At 33.4% G+C, this 24,835-nt stretch overlaps 1 protein-coding gene across 2 annotated transcripts; it reads left to right on the top strand.

The window, feature by feature from the left end:
* Positions 1 to 1,686: 1,686 nt before the first annotated feature.
* On the top strand, positions 1,687 to 24,629 carry LOC149424882 (mitogen-activated protein kinase p38b-like). Of its 2 annotated transcripts, none has more exons than XM_089647629.1 (8): positions 1,687 to 1,908; positions 8,081 to 8,217; positions 13,031 to 13,224; positions 13,814 to 13,923; positions 14,260 to 14,384; positions 18,143 to 18,222; positions 20,773 to 21,025; positions 21,334 to 24,629. In XM_089647629.1, exons 1-8 carry the CDS (start codon positions 1,805 to 1,807, stop codon positions 21,399 to 21,401), a joined length of 1,071 nt encoding a protein of 356 aa, XP_089503755.1. In that variant the 5' UTR covers positions 1,687 to 1,804; the 3' UTR covers positions 21,402 to 24,629. The 2 variants fall into 2 exon arrangements, with proteins under 2 accessions (XP_089503755.1, XP_089503760.1); XM_089647634.1 differs by lacking the exon at positions 18,143 to 18,222 and adding an exon at positions 19,053 to 19,132.
* The last annotated feature ends 206 nt before the right edge of the window (positions 24,630 to 24,835 follow it).

The raw sequence follows: 24,835 nt of genomic DNA on the forward strand, positions 1-24,835 counted from the left end.
TTTGTATTATTGATTTTTATTATCCACCTCCCCCCATGTGCAAGTTATTGTAGATTAATATTTATTTACGTAAGCTCCACACTGGAGGCCCTGAGGGAAAAAAAATCCCTCAGAGGCTGTCATATTTGGGGATACTGTCAGGCGGTCTATCAGGGAAAGGAAGGAGTGGAAGTTCTTTAAAGGAAAAATGTATGAGGGGTGGGTAGGAACCTGGGTGTCGATGTGTCCAGGAGAGACAGACGTATAAATCTATTCTTCTCACTGCGGAGCAAGGATATGGGTCGAGAGAGTTCGGCTGGAGAGGTCAAAAGGCCACCCTCAATCAGTCTCTCCCGATCTGGCCCACCACGCAGTAGGTGCGTAAACGCATCCGCAGATAAGACCTAGACAAACCTCACCCCGTGAAGCCGGGCATCCCTGCTAAGTCACCAAACGTAGTGAACCACTTGGGGTGACCTATGGCAGGGATGTTGGTTGTTGGTTATCCAATAGTGGTTCCTTGGGCGGCAGTACCCATACCCGCCTCCCAAATCTTTCTGTTTGTAGACATCACTGTGTACAAATAGAATCAAGCAATGAGTGTTCTTACAGAAAATTGTGTGGCGGTCCATCATCTGCTTACCCCTGCGAAACGACGGTATGGTTAGTCATGACCAAGACAGGTATACAATAAAATTTAAATAATTGCGGGAACTTTTAGCAGGCATAAACAATTTTGCTCCTTCCAGGATTTTCAATTTTTCATACTTCTAAAAATAATAGTTGGCTTTAACCAAACCTAAAAAGCCCTTTTTTTTACAAGATTTTAAACCATAGAAAAATTTTAAAAGCAACAATTTTTTTGGGAGAATGAAGCATTTAAAAAACATTCTAAAATTTATTGTATTGTAAATTTTATCATTACCAGACTGGTCGAAGGAATTTGGTTAAGTAGTTTTTTTAACAAGTTTGAATATTTATGCGGAATCATTTCTTTTGGAAAGTACCTACCATTAATTTATGAACGCTGAATACACTAGTAACATTGCATCTATACCGTACTGCGCCGTACTGCTTTAGTAATTTTCAACCATCTTGGTGTTTCCATTTAAAGCAATTCGAACGATAACAACCTCGTTACAAAAAAATTGTCCTACTGTAGATATTTACATTACTATTTCTTGATGCAAGAAGAAGCCTTTATTAAATTTCCAAACGATATTCGAAAACTGATTTCAGAGAAAATGGTAAGTAAATCATATTTTTTAATCGGTGAAGAAGATAATAATACTAATAGATCTAAATGAAACATAATATAAAATGGTAACGATCGCAACTGGGAATCGAACCCGATCTTTGTCTCACCGCTTAACGCCTCCAACCGCTCGGCCATTGTGTTTTGATTTATTTTTTAGTCATTTTTTTCTCAGAATTAATAATAATATCCTCAGCTAATTTTTGCCATTTTTTATTATTATTATTAAATAAATCGTAAAGCTTGTGATAACTGAATTTACTGACGCAATTTAATAATTATATGAATGCTAATGTGAAATGTGACGATATTTCACAATTAAAAAAAATACCTTTCCCGTTCAACGCCGGGGATGACCTTGGTAATTTATTTTTGGGAAGGAATTTACTTCCACGTAGAATTTCATTATTAAAATATTTTTTACTCTATGGTATCTAATTTCTATGGTCTTGTATATGTCAAATTTTCAGGTGTAACGTTATTCGTGCAGTGTGAAATTATCGCTTTTATATTTATCAATGTTATTGGAAACGCATTTCTGTTTAATTTGAGATTACACCGAAGTTCATAATGCCGAATTTCCATAAGATTGAAATAAACAAAACAGAATGGGAGGTACCGGAGCGGTATTCATTGCTAACTCCAGTTGGTTCAGGGGCTTATGGACAAGTTTGGTGAGCTATTTCTGTCTTTTTTTCTTAAAATTTGTGTTCATAATAAAATTCCTGCCATTGTCTACCTATCTAATATTGTTCAATGGAAAAATATTTCTATGTTTTCTTTCTTCGCATCGTTTCCTATTATTGTATCCTTGAAAATAATTACCTGTGTGTTTTATTTCTTTAAATATAATTTTCCGTGGGTAGTGATGTTATTTTGTTAAAATTTTTGTACTTTTAGTGCGTCTGAACGTAAAAAAACAACTTTTAGGAACTTATCAATATGGGTTTGTTAAGTTTGTTAAAATGTGTGGGATTAGCATATCTTTTGGTTGATATTGAGTGGGCAAACGGGTTATAATTGCATCAATATTATAGAGTAGTAATAATCTGTGTATGTTTCAGTATTATCGTAAATTTAGCAAAATATGTTTTCTATTTTTTTTTGTTATTGATTCTTGTTTGTTTTCTACATGTTGTGAAAGTCAGCTTCTTAATCGACATTTTTATCAAGTGTAATTAGATGTACCTAAACAATGTCAATTCCTAGACAAATAAAAATTGTTATTGATTCTTACATTAAAATGCTTAGATTTTAGATACTGAAACAGTGTTGCAATAACAAAACCAAAATAATTATACATTTTCCGCACTCAGTGATGATAACGTTTACTAATCCGTTACTTCATATTTTGATTGGAAAGTTATTAAATTGATGAATACTATATCTATATGGGACGTGTGGGATTGCACTAACCTCCCCACATTCTGGAATAAAATATTATTATTATCATTAATGCTAGCTTCCTCCTTTAACACATTCAGGTTACTCTTCCATTTTGAAGATAATGTATGAAGTAATTTCTATGTTTGCTCCTCCCAAGAGACAGATTTGCAGATAGTACTTTAGAAGAGGCATATCAATGGGATCAATAGTAAGATGATTTGTATGGCACCATTTTTGTGAAAAATTATCTTAAGGGCACTGCACGAATATGCTATATATCTTATTAGTAACTAAATCAAATGCGTATAGTATAAACCAAGTATTGTGCATAATCACTATGTCGAAACTGACATTGTGCTCGTGCAAACGCTTGTTTGTTACCAAATGCCAACTTCTACATCGAAAATATTTTGAATCCTATCTAAATGTAATCTTAACCCAAACCTTTCTCAGACTTGTACGCATTATTTGCAGTCCGCTGCCTAACCGATTCAGCAAGAAACAAGACGGTTCACTATGCTTTAAAATTCATCCATCAATACCTCTGTCCTAATATCCTTCCCATTCTCTGAGCATGTCCTCCTGGCTTACCAGTCACACCGTGACAGCAGTGCTCCTGGCTGGACTGGTACATTTGTATTGTAATTTTTATGCTGCCATTAAAATAAATAATAAAGTAAAATAAATTTTAATGGCAGCATGGGCTCTGACTTTCCATATACATAGGTGGACATAACATGGATAATGTTAGCGAATAAGAACTTTCTAGTCTGTGGCACCAAATTGAACAAAATCAACATTATAGTTATCTTGAGCATTTATCAGTCTATTGGCAGCTTTGTACCGTCTGAGCTACGCCCAAAGTTATGCAATCTAAGCAGCTTTAATTATACGTAATTAGTTTGCTGTAGATTTCCTCAACTTAAAGATGTAGTATGAAACACATATATATTATGCATTAGTCTTAACTTTCCCTGATATTTATGATTTTGGCCAACCCCCAGAAACATACACTAGTAATACGGCTTAACATTTTATTGTATACATATTTAAATTAACAACATTTTATGCATACATTACGTTATCAATTTTGGACACTATACAGAATGAATAGTGAAAAGTGTTAGTCATGAACTGCAAGAAGATGGTAGAAGTAGTCAGGGTTAAATTGTCTTGCTAAAGTAAATTTATAATATATAATTTCAACCTTAATTAACTGTTTTCTGATAAATCACCTCAAGGGCGCTTAGATGTGCATTTCAAAATCCAATAATACTAATCTTCTGACAGGCACAGGATTTAAGACATTATTTTATTTAAAACTATTATCAATTTTGGTGCACAGAGCTTAGTGCATACAGGTTGATGAATATTATTCATTATGCATTGAGTGGCCCAGTTTGTTTTTAAACATTAGATTTGAACACAAAATAATACAAATTTTAAGAAGACATTGGATGTGTTAATTAAGATTTAACATTAGGTATTTCATAGTCATATTTTTCTGAGGTTATTACTTTCTTTTGGTAGTTATTAGGTGTAAATTGTCTCAAAGATCGATTATCTCCATAATACAAACATAATATTATAATGTTCCCAGAAATCAAATAAAATATCTTTCAAATTTGTGCGCAACATTGTCAAAACTTTTATGATCAATAATGTTCTAATCAATGGATAATTAATGACTGACAATTAGTATTTCTTCATTTTTAATGACCTATCACATGTTGGATATTGACGTCATATTTAGATGAGACATGAAGCGATAAAATAGGTTCCATTTTTGAACGTTCGATTTGGCCTGCAACGCTCTAATGCCGAATGACTGGAAACTACAAAATCCCGTCTACCCGCATCGATTATCGCATTCTAATAGTGGAACTTGTTTGAACGAGAAATTAGTATGCAATAGGGCCTCTAATTGTACAGCTCTATGGTGCTGGATAGTGCATATGAAATGTCAATGCGTATGTAAAATTTTAGTAGATGACATGATTGCTTGACGGATCCCTAATCAAACTTTGAGAAATAGCCCCTAATAATATATGGGGATGGTAAGGTGAGACAAATGAAAGATGTTGTGTAGAATCACGGTGTCTATTGAAGTCAGTGAGGCCATATAGTGAAGACTCCGAACCGATGCTCAACGCAGTTGGTGGCCATGATCGGTGGCGAATTCCTCAGGCGGAAGAACGACACCGCGTCGGTTGATGTAGTCGACGGCGAATTCTCCAGGCTGATGGTCAACACCATATGAAGCGGAGATGAACGGTGGTGGAGTTGTTGTAGCTATGAAGTCGGAGGCTCTACGTCATTGCGGGTGGAGTCCGGACTTGTGGGTGATGTTCGGCACTGGTGAAGACCATGGGTCTTCCAAATACTCCAGATGATGCTATGGATCTTGACGGCAGATGATGCGAGCGCGCTGAGGCTAAGGCGGGAACTTACCCGTGGCCCTGTGCAGAGTCAAAGGCCGGCGACGGGCGCGGACGTGGCGGAGCGGCCGCCCGGCTCAGTTGCCGCCCGGCTCAGTTGCCGCCCGGCTCAGTTGCCGCCCGGCTCAGTTGCCGCCCGGCTCAGTTGCCGCTGGACGTTTTTTCATATCCAATGGGTATATAAAATTTTCATATCCAATGGGTACTTTTGACACTTGAGAAGTTAAAGTAATTTGACAACAAAATATCAAAAGACCTCAGGGGTTAAAATGTAAATACATAAATCAATGGCGCTATAACTCTTGAAACTCCTGCCAGTCCCTTACTGCTTCAACGTCATTATTTCAATGGCAATTCTTTTTTCAAACTTTCTTTAGCCAGGTAGGTATAGGTCTCTCAACCTAAGTTGGCTTCATCACAGTACTCGCACAGATGCATAACATACATATAGAGTGTTTCGTTTTAGACTTTTATTTAAAAAAAAAAAACAATTAAGGCGACATAAGACTAAGAAAACTGGGGTTCGCACAACATTTTTAATTATTTCTGATGAATGTATTACTAAATTCTAAAATGTTTCTAAAGGGATCCCTACGGATGTAAGTTATTTATATTTTAAGATTAATACAAACAGGAACTTACCATTAAAATATATTATGTAAAACGGTTTAAAAAATTTATAAAACGGTTTTTAACTATTAAATTAGCGGTAAGCAACAGATTTTATTTTTCTAGGTGAGGAATTAGTAACATCTTGAGGGATCCCTCTAGAAACATTTTAGATTTTAATAATTCGTTCATCAGAAATAATTAAATTAAAACCCACTGTAAGATTGATGTTCTAGACCTGCTTGGACAAAGTCAACCGTAGGTCGGTCCATTACGCCGGGCCGCGCGCCGAATATTGTTTTTACATAACTTTATTACTTATGTCCTTATGATTCCAACTTTATTTTAGAGATTTGATAGGGCAAATTTAACCGCAGCATTCAACCCAATACACCAGGGCCGCGCCTCACATATACACGGTGTCCGGAAACTCGTAGTACAAGCGGGAAACTGGAGAATCTACACCACATGGGGAACCCAAAAAAATATAAAGTTTTTTGATTTGAGCATTTTCAAAAAAAAAAAAAACCAAAAAAAATATTTTTCGGCTATTTTAGGGTTAAAGTTTTTTCTGGTGTTTAGGGTTGAATAACAGATGTTTTAACCCTGCAGAGCAGAAATATTTTATGATTACACCGGGTTAAATGAAGGGTGATTTCAAAATAATGCTTCAAATCCTAGTTTCTTCATTTGTTTTACTTTCAAATAGTTTTAATTAGTTGGGAACTTTGATCTTCAGTAATAATTTATAAGAATTTGATTTAAAAAAAAAAAAAAAAAAAAAAAATCAACTTCAAACTCGATTTACTCGATAACGAAAGCTCAAATAAAAAAAATATATACTACAAAATCGACTCCAAATGTGATGTAGATTCACCAGTTTCCGGCTTGTACTACGAGTTTCCGGACACCCTGTATTTGTGCACGGCTGCTTCACTTACGTCACTAATATTCTGGCTTTATTTTAGGGTATTATCTCGTTTTAATGATTATTTCACAATAGAGATTTTGAAGCCTAAACGTGTTGATATAAAAGTTATTTTAGTATGCTATTAAAATGTATGTTGTTAAAATAAATTTATCTGAATGAATAAACCTCGATGACTGAATTCAGATGCGTAATAAACAATGTCAAGGTATGCGCTCATAGAATATTACACAGTTAATATATAAACTTGCTGTCCCTTTTCCGTTAGTCACAATAAGTAGGTGTAAACGAGATAAAGGACATAGCGCATAATTATGCAGGGAAATTATGTTAGGCATTAGGTTCATAGAAATGGTTATTGATATTGCATGTATTATCATTACCAGCTATTGTCTACACCCTATATTTATTAGTTGTATACATAGTCCAATGAGATGAAAAGTAAAATAAACAAATTGTAGCAGAAATAAATGTATTAATAACAATGCGAACTTAAAATAATGAAAACTGAGATTATTTCACTCGCAATATCATGCACCCGATCGAACTGGAATCGATATGAATAGGACATGCTGTGAGCTTCCTAACAATATTATTTTAATAATAATGATATTTGCCTAATTTATATAGCGCCGTTTTCGTGAGAAATCACCTCAAGGGCGCTGTACAAATATATTTCTTAAATAGTTAATACTACAACTACTGACTTATCTCTAAGACTTATATCTAGTGACTTACGACTAAGGCCTATAACTACTATCTTAACGACATATATACGAGTATTTACATATTTAGCAACTTACAACTAAAATTAATATTAACAATCTAATCTTACTAACGCCAGAAGAAGAAGGAAGTTCTTTTATATTAGGGTGTTTTTATTGTTAGCTGGATATATATGTTAAATGAATGAAATTAATGAATAAAATCAATCGTCAATCTTAAACGCATCTAGATGATTCATCTGCCAACAATTAAACCGATTGACTTGTTGTGTTCCCGCTGATATTGTCCATTGTCCATTGGTAGGCAAGTCAATAGCAAAATTGAATGAACAGAATCGCTAGATAATGTAACAATTACGGTATAAAAAAAAGAAAAAAAAGAAATATTTGAATAGAATGAATGACGGATTTATGGAAATCAATCATAATATACATTTGTAAATAATATACATTTGCAATAAAATCATAATATACATTTGTTTGGTGTCCCTCTTCCCCTGGTGACAATTAGTAGGCGTAAACAAGACAAAGGATTGTTTGTCACCAGTGAAAGCATATATCGATGCATTCAATGCTAAGCTTGTTTATTGAAGTCAGCTCTCGCTTTGTTACCTATACCATAATATTTGAAAAATGCGAATAAGAAAATTCAAATGAACAAGACAATTTCACATTTGAAAAAAGAAACTAATTAAAACAGAACTTCTTTACGCTTAGTCGCTCAGTCAATTATAATTTGTGTTTTTGTTTCTTGTTGTAGCTCGTCCCTGGACAAGATGTACAATGTGAAGGTGGCCATCAAGAAGTTGGCGAGACCTTTCCAATCCGCAGTCCACGCCAAGAGAACCTATCGAGAGCTGAGGATGCTGAAGCACATGAACCATGAGAATGTTATCGGTGGGCTTTTAATCTTTCAATGTCATCACAACAGCTTTAAAACGACCTCTTTAAGGTTCTGTGCAAAACTGGGCAATCCATTTGATAATATCCATTATCTTGATGGAGTCATTGCTGTTTTAGAACATAATATGTAGTGTTTGTTCTACCGGTATCTAATGGAAGCCCCTCTGAAGAACAGATATTTTACGTATAACCCTTTACAACTGGCAAAACATTTCCAAATTTTAATGGGCCGCACTACTAAAGCTCTTGGCTATGATCCTATGGCCTGGCGACTTACTGGTTGAAACATGTGCGCATGAAGGTACCATACATTAGCAGCTCCCGCAAGCTTCATCGACACTGGTTCCTATTTTTTTTAATGATAAACTAATGTTTATAAGACAAGGTTTTATGCATAGCATAAAGGATAACAAATAATTATAAGCAATAATTAGTCGCCTGAAAAATCAATACAAATTGAAAAAATCTTCCGAGAAAAAATAAATGCCAAAATTGTAAACAACCCACGGTTGTTTGTTTCTCTGAAACCAATGGTTTCAGAGCACCTTACCGGACACCCGAAGACATGGGTTCAATTCCCGTTGGCGGCATTTATTTTTACTCAGAGATATTTTCAATTTGTATTCATATTTCAGGCGACTAATTATTGCTTATAATAATTTGTGACACTGGTTCCGTTCCCAAAAACAGATTTATTTTCTGTCGGGATTTCTTTAAAGACAAACTCACGCTCATATGAAACCAGTTGTAAAGGGATAAGAATGGGTCTTTTACAATCTTTAAACAGTTTGGCTGTGGAACAATTTACCTGCTTTTGTGTTTTCTAAACCCTATAACAAGGTTATCATCAAGACCGAGGTTCACTCTTTCTTTCCCTTAATGAGTACCTCTACACATCATTTAAATTTTTTATGTATTAACCAAGTATACAAATGCTTTTTTGTTGTTGGTATAAACCACCTCATTGGACTCTAAGCCTGTTCTGAGTTGGCAGAACTATGGATTTATTTTCACAAACTGCATACCGTTAAAAATACACGGAATATTTAAAATTAATTAATCTTTTTAAGAATGTGTAATTTTAAACGCACATTCATTCATAATTATTCATTTTAAAAATAATTTTAAACCACACATTCCTAAAAGGCTGAAACTGGCTACAACATCATTATGACATAAAAAAACCCTACTGACTGGTAAGATGTTTGACACCAACGTTGGCGCTTGGGACGTCAACAATGCCTATTCACAAACTAAAACATGTTGTTTTGACGGCAAATCCGAAATGGCACCATTATAAATCGTTTTTTAGTTAACATAAATATAAGATAAAAATGCTATCATTTTTTTCTTAAATTTTTTTAACAATGAAATAAAACAGTTATACTACAATAAATACCCTATTGTGACATATGACTTTGGGGAGTTAATATTTAAATCAAAATCAATTCATCTCTTTTGCACTGCGCCTGGAATCAAACCGACAACCACCCGAATCAAGTCAAATACGTAGACCTACACAGAGGTCATCGGGCTTGCATTCCTAGCTTTTATTTTATCTGGCATTCTTAACACCAATTAAACACTTTTATCTCGGTGATAAAGTACACATTTGATTACTTAATATCACATAAATGTTTATAAATTTACGTTTTTGTTTTTACTATCACAATGTAGCATTACCGTAAAAGTAGGTACCACGGGTTTATCATTAATTTGTTTACATTGTATAACAATGCTAACTTCTGTACAATATCAAGATTTATTTATTTATCAAATTATTTCCATTTTTGTATGGTTTATCTAACTAGTCAATCAACACAAAAATACAACTACCTAATGACATATTACCTCTTTAAAATAAATATTAGGTTTGCACTGCCTGAAAATTGAACCCTAACCTCCTGACTCTGCGTCAAATGCGTGGACTTGTGTTTTATTATTTCAAGAACCTATAATAATAATAATAATAATGATTGGATTATTTATATAGCGCCGTTTTTGTGCGAAAATCACCTCAAGGGCGCTTAACAACTTAATTTATGCATTGATCACTTAGACTTATAACTAATTACTTTTGGCTTATAACTAAGTTTCATAGATAGAGACTTATAACTTATAACTAGTGGCTTATAACTATACATTTATCGAACTTATGTAAAGAAGGGTTATCTGCAAATTAAAGAAGCAAACATAACTTTTTCTTTTCATAATTGTGTGAAAAATTCAGCTTCATGCTTAAGAATATGCGATGCTGTAATAATATAATAACATTGACATAAAAGTAGGCCGTCTATCACTTAAAGCCTTACCGGCACATACTTCTGATGTATTATATTAATAAATATGAAAGTTGCAATGCCATTCCATGCACTGTTTTGAAGGTCAATTAAATCTATTATTTTCTGGGCAAAATGGCGATTGAATATTGGTTCTAAATAGGATATTTTATGACAAAGCTAAGGAAATACTACTTCAAAGATTGGTTATGATTTGAGGTTTTCATGGACAAAAGTATTATTTTTGGGGTATTATGCCATGTTTCGCTACCTCCTTTAGCCACTGTTTCTATACTGTAACCCGTGACTGATATTGATATTGCATTTCACTTTTGAGATGTACGTAGTGTACAATATCGGAGTAGCAAATTAATTAACGGGGGGTACTGCAATTCATTCTTCATTTATATTTGTAAATAAATTAAATAAATAACTTTGCTCTGTCAGTGTTCGCAAAATTATCTCGAGAGTAAAGGACATGCAATTCATTGCTGAAAATCTCACAAAACTGTTTAAATTCACCGCACACGATTGCCAATGTGTGAATGTTGTAGAGCTAACATTGTAAATTAGTATTACTAAACGAATCCATTCCAGACGCATTGGATTACGCATGGTTAAAATGGTGCAAAATTCACTTTCCTTCAAGGCTTCTTGCATGTGTCGATAATGCACAGGATGAGTTATACATGGTGTCCGGAAACTCGTAGTACAAGCGGGAAACTGGTGAATCTACATCACATTTGGAGTCGATTTTGTAGTATAATTTTTTTTTATTTGAGCTTTCGTTTTCGAGTAAATCGAGTCAGAAGTTGATTTTTTTTTTTATCAAATTCTTATAAATTATTACTGAAGATCAAAGTACCCAACTAATTAAAACTATTTAAAAATTTAAAAGTAAAACAAATAATGACGAAAAAATTTGAACCCTGAAATAGCCGAAAAATATATTTTTTTGGTTTTTTTTTTTTTTATAAAAATGCTCAAATCAAAAAACTTCTTGTGCTAGAAGATAGCTCAAATACTTTCTCAGTGTACTTTTGTATATTGATGAATGAAGAAAAGTGTAGAAACGCACATACCAAAGTACCACCTCTGACTTTTTAACGCTGTTTGAAACATTGGTTAAAGAAGGAGGTAACTCAACATGGCATTAGAACCCAAAAATAGCTCACGATAATACATCAAAGATTGTTCCTGCAAAATAACAGATTTGCGTGTAACCTATACTACTTAGCCCGTTGTCCCATGGGTCGGTAAGCAATCAACATAAACCGAAAGCTACAAGACCCTGTGCAGAAAATTGAGTTCGCCGTATGTGGGAATTTGTTAATTCGAAATTTGATTTTTGATGACCAGTGGATTTCGAATTAACGAAGTTCTACTGTAGTAAGGTAACGGCCTGCATCGCAGTTCAGTGTGGAACTTTTCTGTGCAGGGTCTTACAGCATTTGGTTTATATAAATTGCTTACCAATCTGTGGGGCGACGGGCTTAAGAAAAGGCAATATTGGAGTAATAATAAGCAATATTATTATCCGATTATTATGAAGATTGATTTTCCATATAACCTTTGAAATCCTAAAATTAATTTTGTCACCTACCTTTACCAGTATGTTTATCATCTAGGATTATATTATGGTATCAGAGAAGAAGGTGCTGATAGGATAATCGTACATTAATTTTGTTTTGCATTATCACAAAATCATCTTATCATCATTTTGCCAGTTATAACTGGTAAGATGTGTATTTTTTAAAACAACTTGTCTCGGATGGTTTCTTTTTCACTTTAATGGGAGCTGAACCCGCTGCCTTAGATTTGTATATCGCCTCTCTTAATCTATAAATTATTGTAAAATTGGGATCAGGATCTTTCATTTTTAAATTAAGTATCTTTAATGTAATTTTTATTAATTCATTTTAAGAGGTAATCTCATAATCCGTTTAATCTCATGAGTTATTTACGTGTTATTTCAATTTAATGCTCTGATTTATTTTTATAATCCATTAATATTATTAATCAACCTATTTTTTCTGAAATTTTATCATTATAAGTTTTCATTGCCTGGTATTTTTGCTTAGAAACGTTATCTTATTTCGTTACATTCCTTGTCTTGTGGCTGAGTATTTCATACTTATTGTTTTAAATTCTTTAGATATCTTCTACACACATTGAAACTACTCTCTTATGAGGTTTTCCAAGGAACTGGAAAAAACTTCTTAACTGGGAAAACTTTACATGTAGAATAAATTGAAACATTTCTCAAATTCAGCCTTCAAGGGACTGAAAACAAACAATGAAGTTTCACTTTAATTTATAAATTTGACATATTTTGTAAGCATTACAATAAATTATTTGCTTTAATGATAATATAATAAATAAATTTTAAACCATGACTTGCTTTGTCATATGTTTTTTCCAGAGACAGAGGTACATAATCCATTTTAATTTTCATCTTTTGAATCAATCATCTGGTTACGCAAACCTTCCAAGTGCATCATAGATTGAGGTTATGTTTTGATTCTCAGGACTGCTGGACGTGTTCACCCCAGACGAGGGTCTGGCAGATTTCAACCAAGTGTACCTGGTGACCCACCTCATGGGGGCGGATCTGAACAACATCGTCCGGACTCAGCGGCTCTCCGACGATCACGTCCAGTTTCTCGTTTACCAGATCTTACGTGGCCTGAAGTACATTCATTCTGCAGGAATTATTCATAGGGTATACATAATAATCATTCTTTCTTTTTATTTTTTTACTTTTATCACCTGGATACAACTTTTCAGTATACAGTGTCCTCAAAAAAAAAAAAGTTAGTATCTCAATGTGTATTTTCGTACAAAAGATAAAATCTCACACTGTTACAAATAAAGTCCGGATCTTATCTATAGTCCTGCTGTGGAGGTTTCCATTGTAACCTCTTTTTCTCCAGTCATTTATTAGAAATAATAGGTTAAAAGGGATTTGTTTTTTAATTAAATTTAATGTAACACCTCACAAGTGCTGTACTGTCTGCCTGCACAGTAAATAAAGGGGAACTTAATCGCCATCTGGTTGGGCAGCGTTGTGGGGTGGCTTAAGATGGGGCTGTGGGAAGGCATTTATTAATGTGGGTCTTGAAGAGGCCCAAATTATGTGAAGGGGGAAAAACAGGGATCTGTCAGAAATAAGTGATATGAAAACAGAAAATCTGTTTTTTGAAGCAGCAATAATTCTGGAATACAGAGTGTTTGTTATTATGTAATATATTCTATAAATGAGATAAAACAGTTCTTAATAATCTTTAAATTAATATTTTCATGCATTTTAGGATTTAAAACCATCAAATATCGCCGTCAACGAAGACTGTGAACTGAAAATCCTAGATTTTGGTCTGGCCCGGCCAACAGAAAATGAGATGACGGGCTACGTAGCTACAAGGTTTGCAAATTATGATCAGTAATACTATAAGAATTTTCCAAAAGTGCCTACTCACTAGTTTTAATATGCTTTGGATTGTAAGAAAAATTTACCATTCTGAATATATAGATGGTTTAGCACCGATGCTTAAAAATATTATCGCTTACTTGCATATTTGGATGATTTGTCAGAGCTTTTGTTGTATTATTCTTAAAATTGTATTTATCTATAGATTTATCACAGGAGTCGTGTCATAGAAATCTTTATCTTTTGTTTTACCGTAGAAAATGTGCAATCAGCAAGTTACCTATGTATGTTATTCAATTTTCTATTTTTAATGAAAAAAACATCTTACAGGTGGTACCGAGCACCTGAAATAATGCTCAACTGGATGCACTACAACCAAACAGTGGACATCTGGTCTGTTGGATGCATCATGGCTGAACTCATCACTGGGAGGACACTCTTCCCTGGCACAGACCGTATCCTTTTAAATACTGCATTTAAAATATTTTTTCCCTTTCTGTTCATGGAGTAGTGTGGGGGGGAGGGGGGGGGGGTGCGCACTTAATTGAATCTGTAAATTCATGTTTGTAGTTTTGACTTAGTTAACCCCTAGGGGGCGGATCCTGCATTTTGCAGTGTTGAAGAATTGTACCTACCATAGACATACGAATATTAATAGACGAGAACTTAAAGGCGAGGGGTCAAACCAACAGTTGTGGGACGCAGAGGGGAAAGCTGACTGTGATTCGTCAATAAATCAATCTGACAGTATATAGGCATCTCGCATTATAATATCACCATTTAGTTCCTAAAAGTAAAATCTGCTTTTGAATGTATAGACATTTTTACATGGGAGCACAAATTACTCGCCACGTTATGAACAAATTTGCTAAGTCCAAATTCGGCAAAGTAAATTTCTTCTATTTTCAGAGTCGAATATTTTGTTTACGTATTTAGTTAAGACTCTTTTATAAATGTTTCATAATTTACTTCCCAGTAAACAACGATGAGCACACTTGAGAATCGCTACATTCGAGCAATGTTGGAGGGTTGTCTCTGTTCCTATTAATAACAAAATAATGAAATCTTTAAGAAAATATATAACATTTCACTTTTAAGAAGATAATAGAAAAGGAAAACAACAAAAAAAAAACAAATGAAATTATATACACACAGCTTTTACCAGTGATTCCTAAGAGTATTTGGAGTAAAAATTTGGACGTCATTTTGCCGTCCGATGACACTTTTTCAATTAAAAACAAAAAACATGTTTTTCTATCACACATCGCCACTCAGTATAACCTAGCGCATTACGTGATATGCACTCCTTCTCGTTCCAGCAGTACCGTACATACGAAACAACGCGCGTACCTAACACGTGGTCCGTTCCGACGTGTGATAGTATGATCCTAAGATAATATATGATCAGTGGCGACGTGCGATAGAAAAATATAATATTTTTAATTTTAATAGATAAAAAATATCATCGGACAGCAAAATGACACATACATTTTTCATTCCAAACATGCTCACTGTATCTACATTTTACTTCCAAACATACCAATTTTTCACAATTGATAACCAACCATTTATCCTATAAGATTTTGTTTATGAGTTGTGTAAAATTCAAAACTCGTTTAATAATAACGCCATTAAAGTGGAATAAATTTAAAAATGATTGGTTTATTATCCTTTATTAATACGACGGAGTTCCAGCAAGATATAACAGATGAAAAAAGATTCGTTCCAAATGACACGATTATGTATTTTATAAAAGCGCAAAAGGCGAAGGCACATCCCTGATTCTTACGCAAACGGCTTTGTGTTTCGCGTCCAGATGTATCTCTATGTGATAGTATATGTTTCTACAACTGATCCATATTATACGATGTGAATAAGCTTAAAATAAAGTAAAATAATGCTTATATATGGAATGTAATACGACAATTGGGTTTATTCTCTTTTTCATATCTATTTTTACAAGTTTTCATAGTACAAGTCAACATTTTGCCGTGTTATTTCGTAAAATGAACCGATGATGCCTCGACCATAGTTCGCACAAGAATGATGACGTCACGTTTTCAAATTTCACTTGAGGCCATACGCGAGCACAGCCGGCTCCAATGGAACCGGTATGGGGAGTGGGGAATAATACGCTTTTATCACTTAGGGCAGGTCTACTAATATTCATATGTCTATGGTACCTACGCATGGTATGAAGCACTGCAATTGCAGTGTCGATCTTGTATGTTCATTTACCTTAGGGTATTACCTCTACTGGGTTAGTTAAAGACAAAAATAAAAGAAAATGTCAGTTTATCGAGTATGGATTGTCTATATGTTGGCTTTAACAAGAATATCTTTATTTATTCAAGTTTCTTGCCGGCCCCTACGGGAAAAGTGCCGCAAGTCATGTATGTATCTTATTGTGTATAATAAATTGTGCTTGTATATTTCCCCACTTTGAAACTGTTCAAAAATGCAATATTCTGAGTTCTTTTGTCACCTTCTAACTGGCCAATGGATACTTCATACTGAAAATATTTTTATTCACATATGTACAGTACGTACCGATAGGGCTATGTTTTGTCAGGAACAAACTGAATATTAGATATGTTTAATGTTTTCTCTGCCAATAGTATGGTAATGTGGGTTGTTTTTAAGGAGGTTGAACTGTTCTTGAAAACCAGTTGAAAATTTAGGAAAAATCCATTATTTTGTTATGAAATGATATGATTACTGGGATGTTATATTACTTTCCTATATTATTTATTTTGTGATCTTTAAGTATCTTGTTACTTTTAGTCTTCACATGTGTGAAACTCCTTTTGATTTTCCTCTGTAGTAATCTCCACTCCCCGAAATCTATAAATTTTACCCATGTTAATCCCTGCAAGAGTTTCAAAAGATAACTTTTACTATGTTAAGCCCTCCGAGAGTTTCAAAAGATAAATTTTACCCATGTTAAGCCCTCCAAGAGTTTCGAAAGATAAATTTGTATTTGAATGTACTTTATCCTGTAGGTACTTTATTTTACTTGTACATTATTCTATTTACGTTTAATTATATTTATTTGTTATAGCCTATATTTTTATGTAAATAAGTAATAATTTCAATATGAATCTTATGATTATGATTTATATTTAGGAACGTAAATATCAATTGATTGCTTCATTTAAAGCTACATTTCAAGTTTAAGCAATATTTTTGATAAAATTTTTAAAATATTCTACAAATGATTTATTTTCATTGTGTTAAGGAATGCCTCTTGTTTGCTAATAATGTTTCCTTTCATACCCTTTGTTATACTAATATTTCAATGAAATCAGCAAAAAGACTGATCTAAATATAATAATCGCAAGTTAATACTCTGCATGTTATCTGTTGAGATTATTGGCTTGCCAAGTGGAAAACGGTGTTTATAAAAAAACGTTTTACTAATTCATGTTGTGTATTGTATGTTTCAAGCAATGAGGATCAGTTTAGGATGCTATATTAAGACATACATCGCCTCTTTACTGCGACTGCTCTGTTGCATTTGCATGCTGAACGTCACATTGCTGCGGTTGTACGTTTGCCCGCCCTTCTAGGGTAGATTCAATAGCTAAAATAAGAATTGATTAAAGAAACTACGCTCCGGAAGAGCAGAGCAGCATTTGATTTACATAGTGCAATTTTTCAAGTGTCTGAAGTATTTTGGGAAACCAACATGGAAATTTGTGGGCATAAAATTATTATACTTATGACTCCAATTCTCATGTACAAAAGCTTGTATGTTTTACACAACTGACTCTTTTTCATTATTCCACAATCCATTATTCAATTCTCTCACAGTAATTACATATATCTTTATTTATCGTATGGCAATACTATATGATATTTCATCCATCAGCACTTTTATTTTTGCCATATTTTGTCTTCAAAACATGTTTATTTTTGCAGTACATATTGATATAGAATACACAAAGTTGCTCTCTGTGCCATAACAAATAACCCCATCAATCAGGATGACTACCGCAGTTTCAGATTTTGATTCTGAACAAGTGTATATTTTAGAAACAGGTTGCCATGAAATCAAATGGAAAGCAATTAGATTGCTTGGTAGGTCAGGCTCACCTCGTCTATTCTATATCAATGGTAGTGTTATAAATACATCCTCTTTGCACACTAGTTAAGTTTTAAAGCGTAGGTAATTCCACTAGCGCACTTTGGTCCGCCTTAATTGTTGCATCAGATATCCATCAACTGAATCTAATAATGGAGGTGCTAGGAACTCCCGGTGCTGAATTCATGCAGAAAATATCCTCCGAATCTGTGAGTAAATTTTTACCAGCTAAATATACACGCTAACACCACCATTGTCATAGAAAAAATTGTTATGTATTGCAGATCAAAGAGTGCTTATAATTCAAATAACTTGACTTACATTTTTTTTGTTTATCGTCAGATTTTAATATAGTGCAGGCAGAAACATTGCTTCTTAAAACCAAATTTAATACTTAAAACTTTAATTCTCTTATATTTTATAGCGCTGTTTTATTTTTAATTTTTAAATGTATTGCTTAATGTTTTGTGTCTTAACAAAGTAACTTTACTTATAGAGTTATCTTATATCTTATCAGATTAACTTATTAGCTAAAATGTTTATAGAAAATACTTTATAACCTAAATAAAATACCTGCAATCTAAAATTAATAATCATAATTCTTGATTTATTCTTCTTTTTCTGAAGGTTGTGATAACGATTATTAAAAAAGCACGTCAATAATTTATAATTGCATTATTCTATTGCAAATTAAATTTTATTTCTCCTGTCTAAAATATTGAATTGAAAAAATGATGTACTTATAAATTATTTTAATACGGCCCTGCCGCTGAGAGCTCTGATTTTACATCTCTTTACATATGCACTGTTTTAAAAAAAAGTGGGAGAGGTTTACACCTAGCTATTAGCGGTATGCCTTAAATTGGTTTTTGAAGGTGAAGTTTCCACGTCACTCCCACAAATTCAAAGCTTATGTTTATCTGTGCTTCCACCCACCCCCGCCACTCTGAATGTTTCTGTGCTTGAGCTTGTGCTTCATAATGACAATAATTGACAAGTAAACCAAGGCTTGCCTTAACCTTAACTGGCATCTGTACAGACATCGACCATCTTACCAGGATATTATTCCTGTGTGGTACACCAGAAAAGGATACGATTGATAAAATAACCAGTGAGGAGGTAATACATCATTTTGTTGCATGTGATGTCCTTAAACATTCTTTGTTTCACCTTGGAAAAGACTGTACTTTTTTTAGCCATTAATTGTCACAGGGACTATTTTCAGTGGGTAATTAGTTTTTGACATCTATGTGCGTATGGTTAATGAATGCTGTGAATGTTCAATAAAATGTTATTATTCCAGGAAAAGGTTTGGGTTTCTTTGTTGTACATGTCTGGAATTGGTTTGTGTTTTTTGTGTTTACATAATTTGTAGAACTCCATAGGGGCTCAATCATTACTGTATACGGTGTCCGGAAATTTGTAGTACAAACGGGAAACTGGTTAATCTATATCACATAGAGAACCAGAAATAAAACATTGTTTTTTCGATCTGATTTAGTTTTAGTCGATTTTTAATTTGGGAGGCGGGTATGGAAACCATTCATTGGATAAACAACGCCTCTGCCATATGTCACCCCAAGTAGCTCTCTACGTTTGGTGACTTAGCAGGGGTGCCCGGGTTGAGGATTGTCAAGGTCTTGGTGGCGGATGCCTCTGCCCAGTTACTGTGTGGTGGGCTGGATTTGGAGAGACTGGTTGAGGGAGATCTTTTTACCTCCAGCAGCACATCTTTTGAGCCGGGTTTGCTTCAATACATTTAAAAAAAAACATTAAACAGCTGTTATTAACCCCTAGCGATCGATTTTTTTAATTGAATTTTGACCTAAAAATTCTAACTTTGGATTTGATTTACTCAAAAACGAAAACTAAAACACAAAATACAGTCCATTCATGATGAAGAGTACATTCACCAGTTTCCCAATTACTACGAGTTTCCGAACACTGCGTAATTGTTATAGGAAATTGCGTTCAGAAACTTTAATGGGAAACGATTTATGGAAATATACACTACTCTCTCACAAAACTGCCACCCCTAATACCGGGCAATTGTCCAATTAGTGAAAGCGGCGGATTATAGTGCATATGCAAAAAATGTTAAAGATTTAAAAACGTACTTTGTAAAATTTCCATTTTTTTGTTTAAAATTAAGATGTCATGTTTACGATTGCGTGAAAACTCTATTTCGTAAACTTATCCAAACCAAAAACGTGGCAGAACCTTATTACTCTAAAAGCAGACGTAACAGACACACATTCGACAATTGCTAGAATACACAGAGGACTTACCAAAATGTCCTAAAACAACAAAAATAATTAACCCTAGTGACTGGTAAAATGGTCAGCAAGAGCTAAATGGTAGTACATATAGTAACTGAGTGTGTAAGCGTAAGATAACCCAACTCAGTGTGCTTAACTTGTCCCAACTCTAGTCTAGACACGCGGCAGACTATTGAATTTGACATATGAATCCTGGTAAATTATAGAGCTTGATTTCGTGCCTTCAGCTAGTAAAAATAACAGTGGATTATAGTAGTTATTGGATAATGGGGCGGTGGATTACTAGGAGATTATTGTATCTACATAAAAAACAAAGTGCATCAATATACAAGAGCTAATTTATATATTGTTTACAACTTGGCGGTGTGAGGTATATTTGTATGGGATCATGGGTACACCCTTTTGCACACAATCATGGGAAGATATTGTATTCTAATATGAGATCATTTTACTGATTTTTAACAACATTTCATGATACAGGCCCGAAATTATATTCAATCACTGCCTCCGCTGAAGAAGAGGGACTTCAAGGATGTATTCCGCGGGGCCAATCGCCTGGCCATCGACCTCTTGGAGAAGATGCTGGAGCTGGATGCGGAGCGCAGGATCACAGCGGAGCAGGCCCTAGGCCACCCCTATCTCCAGCAGTACGCTGACACCAGTGACGAGCCTACATCGGCTCCTTACGATCAGAGCTTCGAAGATATGGAACTTCCAGTAGAGAAATGGAAAGGTTGCTAAAATATACAAATTATTTACTAACATAAACAATCCACCCTTATTTGTGAATCTATCGCAGTTTATTCTTCATTTGCTGAATAGGCTGAATTAACAAATTGAATTCTATTCTGTGGTTTAAGCAGCTTATCAATTCACTTGTTTCTTTTTATACTTACGTTAGCGGTGCACTCAACAAACATCTGCAAGTGAATGGGGGAGCAGAACTAGATCACATCCCACTCCATCGTCACAATTTCACTTCAGAATACTTTTTTTTGCTTGCTATGTACTAATATTATTTTTTGACTCTTAACTTTTCAGAACTGGTGTACGGAGAAACAGTTACTTTTGTACCTCAACAACAGCCTTCAGGGCCAGAAGCCACGTAAGACCTTGTGGGTCAATAATAACCTGAAGAAAAAGACCATCCTCGCCTCGAAATTTGTGATTTTCACAAAAATGTCAGCATAATCCGTACCACTCAAATTTATACATTTTCCATCACTACTATAATATTTTTTTAAAAAAACAATGAATAAAATATTTAAAACTGTATTATTTCTTCCCAATATTTTGTAATAAGTTTTGCATAATGTATTTTTTTAACTTAATCTTTTAGTGAAAATATTGCATATACATACATTGTTTATGTATGTAACGTGAAGTTGACAATTATTTAATTAAAACTAATTGCAATGGATATTTGTATTCATTTTGAATTGCGAGAAATGTTAATACTGCCGCCCGGGGCCCAGAAGTCTCGCAAGGGTCAGATCTCCAAGCTGCAACTAAGGTCACAATTTATTGCCTATTTGCAAACTCTGCATGAAACTAGACAATCGAATTAGACCGAGCTGTGAAGGTTAATAAATTGAATAATTTTGTTACAAACAATAATTATTTATCAATGATTATCTTCCTTATTATGACATGTATACATATTACATACTAACAGGTCTTATTCCTCTTTATACACAATAGAATAGAATAAACAAAAGCATTAATCTAATAACAGATATTGACCCCTCCTACATAAACTATTGTATCTTCAAAATCCTGAATGTTTTGGGAACAGGTCAAAAAGCACAAAGGAGTTACAATAAATGACAGCGTAGAAAAATCTGTTAACATGTTTTTATAATTTTTTTTGTTAATTCCCACATAAAATATATACAGCTTCCAAGCTAGGATACATTATAAACTCAAAATTGCCATTTTGTGGGTTACGATAGTTTACGTAGAAGGGGTCCTTAAAAAAAACATTCTTTAATAACAGCTGGGAAGTGTTGACTGCTTGCAAATACATTATTATGTTCTACACAACTCTATATGACAAATCGAGACGAGGAGAAACTTATATATTTAATTATATATTTTTTCTTTGTTTATTATGTTTGAAGGTTGTGCAGGTTTGTCCCCATTGACTGTCAATTAGATGTTTTAGTGAAAAGTGACATTAGTTTAGTCGAAGAACATAACTCTGGGTTTTTGAAATATTACATTCATACATACCCAGTCTAATTTCGTCCGTAGTGAATTTAACTCTGGGTATTGGAAATATTACATTCACGTATACACAGTCTAATCTTGCCTCTAATGAATGACGTCCTGACTAGAATAATAATACCTACCAGAAGGGATAAAAGCTGGCTGCAATTTCAATCTTCGCTCTTGGGTGGTGGGTTAATATTGATAATAATATTATACTATGTGGCTTTTGTCAAAAAAAAAAAAAACTGAATTATAAATAAATACACTGACGTAATTTTATGGTGAGTTTTAGTGACTCATTTTGAAAGTTATTTTGATATTACAAACAGGGCATTAAATCATTTCTGGCAACGATTTGTTCTGAGAATATTTTAAAGTGCAAATTATTTTACTTTCTATTGTATAAATTAGTACATACATAATAATATCCTGTCCAAGTGACATAAAATCATGTTACATTTGAAAAGATTTGTGGGTTCTGGAAAATAATTATGAATTTTACAGTGGAAATGTTTTCCATCAGTCCAAATGAAATCAATTTTTAAATGTTGAAAAATTTGTCTTCTAACTGCCTTAAAAAAAATGTCTAAAAAGACAGTACCTTACTGTAAAGTGTTTATTTTTATTGTCAACATACAGAGTAAACTAGTATCATGGACACATAAAGACACTGTGTTTATTGATAATTATTATATTTAAATTAAGATTGCCGTAAAATGTTTTCACTTAGTGAAATATTTTGTGTAAATAAAACAATTAGTTGAGAGATGATGATTGATGTTAGCACTGTCAATAAATGTGCCCCTAGATAAGTAAGTGCTTATTTTTTTAAATTATTTATGTTGTGATTTAATGTTTTAGAGTTATCATTTATTTTAACAAGTTGAATTTTATTGCTGTTGCGGTTTTAGAGTACTTTATAATACATACATCACATAGGTTTTAGTTTAGAAAAACTATCAGGTTTTTGTTTTTAGCGACTATGTTTATTTTTATTGTACCCCTTGGCACTTTCTTACTAACTTATTAACTTTCCCCCCTCTATGTTTAAGTTTATTTTCCTTATTAATAGTGGATACAGGAGTGATAAAGCCTTAACAGAACAAAATACTTTTATAACATGAAATATTGTTCTACCGACATCACCTGGTGCCTTTCTCAACTTTGAAAGAGAGTTTCTAATTTTTTTTTCTGTCGAGATATAAGAGTAAAAGTCTTAGATTTATTCTAGAAACTTGTCATTCGTTATTTTTTCATACTTGATCTACATAATATAATGACTACTCCCTGAACTCGAGTTGCTGACCCATGATTTATTAGAGAATTAAGGTAATTCCGTTTGTTTCCCGAATGGATAATGACCACCTCTTTCTCAAAGCTAAATCCTTTAGTTATTTTTTACGGTTGCAGACTTTTGTCTTTATGAACTGAAATCAGGTTTTTGAAAATACAGGTTTACTTTACCATATTTTCTAAAATAGCTCTCCATACAAATTTAGCAATTCATTTATAAATAATCATTTTAGTTTGACCATTAATCATTATTTGCAATGGCTCTGTAAATTATAACGAGTTAAACTACGTTCCACCGTCAATTAAAAATGTCCATTCAATTTATTTCAGTAATGTTACTTCCACGGCTATTTCTTTATATAAAATATGAAAACAAGAGCCCTCAATTTATTTCAGTAATGTTACTTCCACGGGTATTTCTTTATATAAAATATGAAAACAAGAGCCCTCAATTTATTTCAGTAATGTTACTTCCACGGGTATTTCTTTATATAAAATATGAAAACAAGAGCCCTCAATTTATTTCAGTAATGTTACTTCCACGGGTATTTCTTTATATAAAATATGAAAACAAGAGCCCTCAATTTATTTCAGTAATGTTACTTCCACAGGTATTTCTTTATATAAAATATGAAAACAAGAGCCCTCAATTTATTGACCCCTCAACAATTTAGATAAAAAGAAGGAAATGATTATGTAATCACATATCCTAATAAATAGGTGTTCATTTTGTTCTTGGCTAGGTACTTGTTATTTGAATAATTATTTGAACTAATGTTTTTCAAATATAAAAATTGTAATTATTTTTTGATTGCAAATATACAAGAATTCGTTAAGGACTAATTTGTTTCTTTTCTTCTAACATTTTGTTTTCAGAGAGCAGACTGAAAATATCCCGGATTCTAAGAATGAATTATGAACATGAATTTCATTGATGATGTTACATATTTGGTTTAAAGTCTTTATTGCATTTGGATTTACCATCTAATTTAAGTGAAAGTGTGCTGGATTCAATGATTCGGTTGACATAAAATTTAAA

This window comes from Hesperophylax consimilis, chromosome 3 (assembly GCF_061612785.1).
Source record: "Hesperophylax consimilis isolate HC1 chromosome 3, BYU_Hcon_1.0, whole genome shotgun sequence".
Lineage (NCBI taxonomy): Eukaryota > Metazoa > Arthropoda > Insecta > Trichoptera > Limnephilidae > Hesperophylax > Hesperophylax consimilis.